Below are 2500 nucleotides of genomic sequence, written 5' to 3' on the forward strand. Positions count from 1 at the left end.
AAAGACTCCATTCTTCCTCTCTGTGGTAGCAGCTGATTCAGTCTATCGCTCCATTTTATGGAGGAAGAAAGTGAGTGAGAGAACATGTAAACTATAATGATACGACATTTATCTAAACATACTTGCAGGGGAACAAGAGGCTCTGTATACAGCATTCTGGGAAAATTCCACCACCAAAGACAATTTTAGAGTAAATGTTATAAACGTTACATAATGTTATATTGCTCATACTTATTACCAGCTGTATGTACATGTACATGTGTATTGTAGATGAGTATGTACTGTGTTAAACACACTGTATAATAGTACAGTGTATTGTTAATCTATGAGACAGGAAGGAGAGGGTTGAGGAAAAGGGAAATAGGATAGTACTGGATCAAAGACCGTGCTCCTTTTGATCTTTGATTATTAATAAGAGTTAAGAGTAGGTCATGTGTAGATGTACAGTACAGTGTATTCACCATGTTGTATGGTGATGAGTAATGTAATGCTATCTCTCTCTCTGTGTGTTTGAATAGTTTAAAGTATTATTAGTTTATGTCTGTATTCATGACTTGGTGTGTGTGTGTCTACAAATTTTATGTATTTCTACATTTGAATGTGTCGTCAAAGCATCATTATTGACATTTTTGTAATTAATGGAAGCCATGGAGCAGCTGTTTGCTTTGAGCTGTGTTTACCTACTATACATGTAGATCTTATAAATACTCTCTCTCCCTCCCTCCCCCCTCTCTCTCTTTCTCTACCCTTCTCTCTCTCTCTCCTCCCTTCTCTCTCTCTCTCCTCCCTTCTCTCTCTCTCTCTCTCTCTCTCTCTCTCTCTCTCTCTCTCTCTCAGGAAATTTTCTGTACCAAAATCAGACAAGTTGACTGTTAAAGATATCTCCAGTGCAACTTTACAGAAAGTAAGTCACATGACTTTCATGTGACCTGATCCTTTACATTTTTCAAAGGATTTCCTGACACTGGAAGAACAGGAAGGGTCAATTAATTTTAAATTTGGTATAATTTACGCAAAAACCGGTCAGACAACCGATAATGAGATGCTTAGCAACAGTAAGTCTTGTAAAATATATATATATAATATTTATTTTTTCTTTTTTATAGAAGCTGGAAGCCCGTGTTTCAATCAGTTTTTGGATCTTTTAGGTGATACGATTGATTTGTTTGGTTGGGCCCATTACAAAGGAGGTCTGGATACTCGTAACAACGCCACCGGTAGTCAATCGGTATACACAGTGTTCGGTGGTCACGAGGTCATGTTCCATGTGTCGACAATGTTACCGTATTCGGAGGAAAATAAACAACAGGTGAAGTTATGGTATCTACGTTACGCCTGAGTGGTTTGGGGAAGGTGTGGCATCTTGACAAATTTGATATTTTAATTTGGTGAATTTGTGGTCAGCATTCGTGTATAGATACGTTACATTTAAAGTATCTTAATTGCCGCATTTAAAACCATATACATGTACATGTACTACTGTTTATAAATGGAGATGTTATATGCATGTACATGTACACACACAGACGTATCAATCCTTTATTCAAAGTGTTTGTTTATTATTCTTTTTCTTGTTTTTGTTCTCCAGCTGGAGCGAAAGAGACACATTGGCAACGACATAGTAACCATTATATTCATTGAGGATGAGGGGGCTGACTCTGATGGAGCTCAGGACCAAGAATTAGACGACAGAGCTTACCTGTCGGCGCTCTCCTTTAGCCCCTCCTCCATCACCTCTCATTTCAACCACATCTTCGCACTCGTCACTTACTGCAAGTCGAGGGATTCTTATCGACTGGTACTCCACTCTGCCGAGAGTATTCCGAGTTTTGGGCCCCCTCTGCCCCCTGGGGGCGAATTTGAAGACCACTCTGTTTTTAGGGATTTTTTATTAGCAAAACGTGAGCTATAAATAAATTAAATTATTATTATTATTTTATTATTTTTAGTCATTAATGGTGAGAAGGCTTCTTACTCTATCTCGACGTTTGCCGATAAAAGAGAAAGAACCTTAGGACTTTTAATGAAGGACATGGAGCAGAAATGTGGCTCAGTGGTAAGTGTATATTTATTATTTTTATTTTATTTTTTATTTTTATAGTTACGTAAATCTTTGTCTCAGTTGAATATCACGTCGCCTAGCAACAGCAAAAAGTACGTGGAGCTGCAGCAGTCATTCAGTGAAGTTGGAAACGTAAGAAATTTTAAATTAGACGTACTGCAGTTTTATGCAGCTGCTGCCTTTTTCTTTCTGTAGAGGATAAAAATTGAGAAGATAGTGTCCGGTAATCACCCAACTAGCCAAATGAGCACTGCAGTGAAGAAAGAAGTAATTATAATTATATTTATTTGTTTATTTATTTATTTATTTATTTATTTATTTATTTATTTATTTATTTACTTTGTAGCCCTGGGAGACTACTCTTTTGTTGCAAAGTTTTCCTCATAAAATTACCTGCGGGGATACATGCGGTAATAATAATAATAATAATAATAATAA

The 2500-nt window shown here is 36.7% G+C and overlaps 1 protein-coding gene across 1 annotated transcript in view; it reads left to right on the plus strand.

Moving 5' to 3' along the window:
- The window catches only part of LOC100637427 (GTPase-activating Rap/Ran-GAP domain-like protein 3), an 8867-nt gene that overhangs the window by 2768 nt on the left and 3599 nt on the right, over positions 1-2500 (plus strand). The window contains exons 3-12 of the mRNA XM_020000449.1: positions 5-70; positions 129-190; positions 838-904; positions 953-1055; positions 1107-1309; positions 1589-1901; positions 1950-2056; positions 2102-2194; positions 2258-2329; positions 2409-2472. Of these exons, the coding sequence (XP_019856008.1) occupies positions 5-70; positions 129-190; positions 838-904; positions 953-1055; positions 1107-1309; positions 1589-1901; positions 1950-2056; positions 2102-2194; positions 2258-2329; positions 2409-2472 (1150 nt within the window). The remainder of the gene's footprint in view (positions 1-4; positions 71-128; positions 191-837; positions 905-952; positions 1056-1106; positions 1310-1588; positions 1902-1949; positions 2057-2101; positions 2195-2257; positions 2330-2408; positions 2473-2500) is intronic.

This window comes from Amphimedon queenslandica, unplaced genomic scaffold (genome assembly GCF_000090795.2).
Source record: "Amphimedon queenslandica unplaced genomic scaffold, v1.1 AMPQUscaffold_13185, whole genome shotgun sequence".
NCBI lineage: Eukaryota > Metazoa > Porifera > Demospongiae > Haplosclerida > Niphatidae > Amphimedon > Amphimedon queenslandica.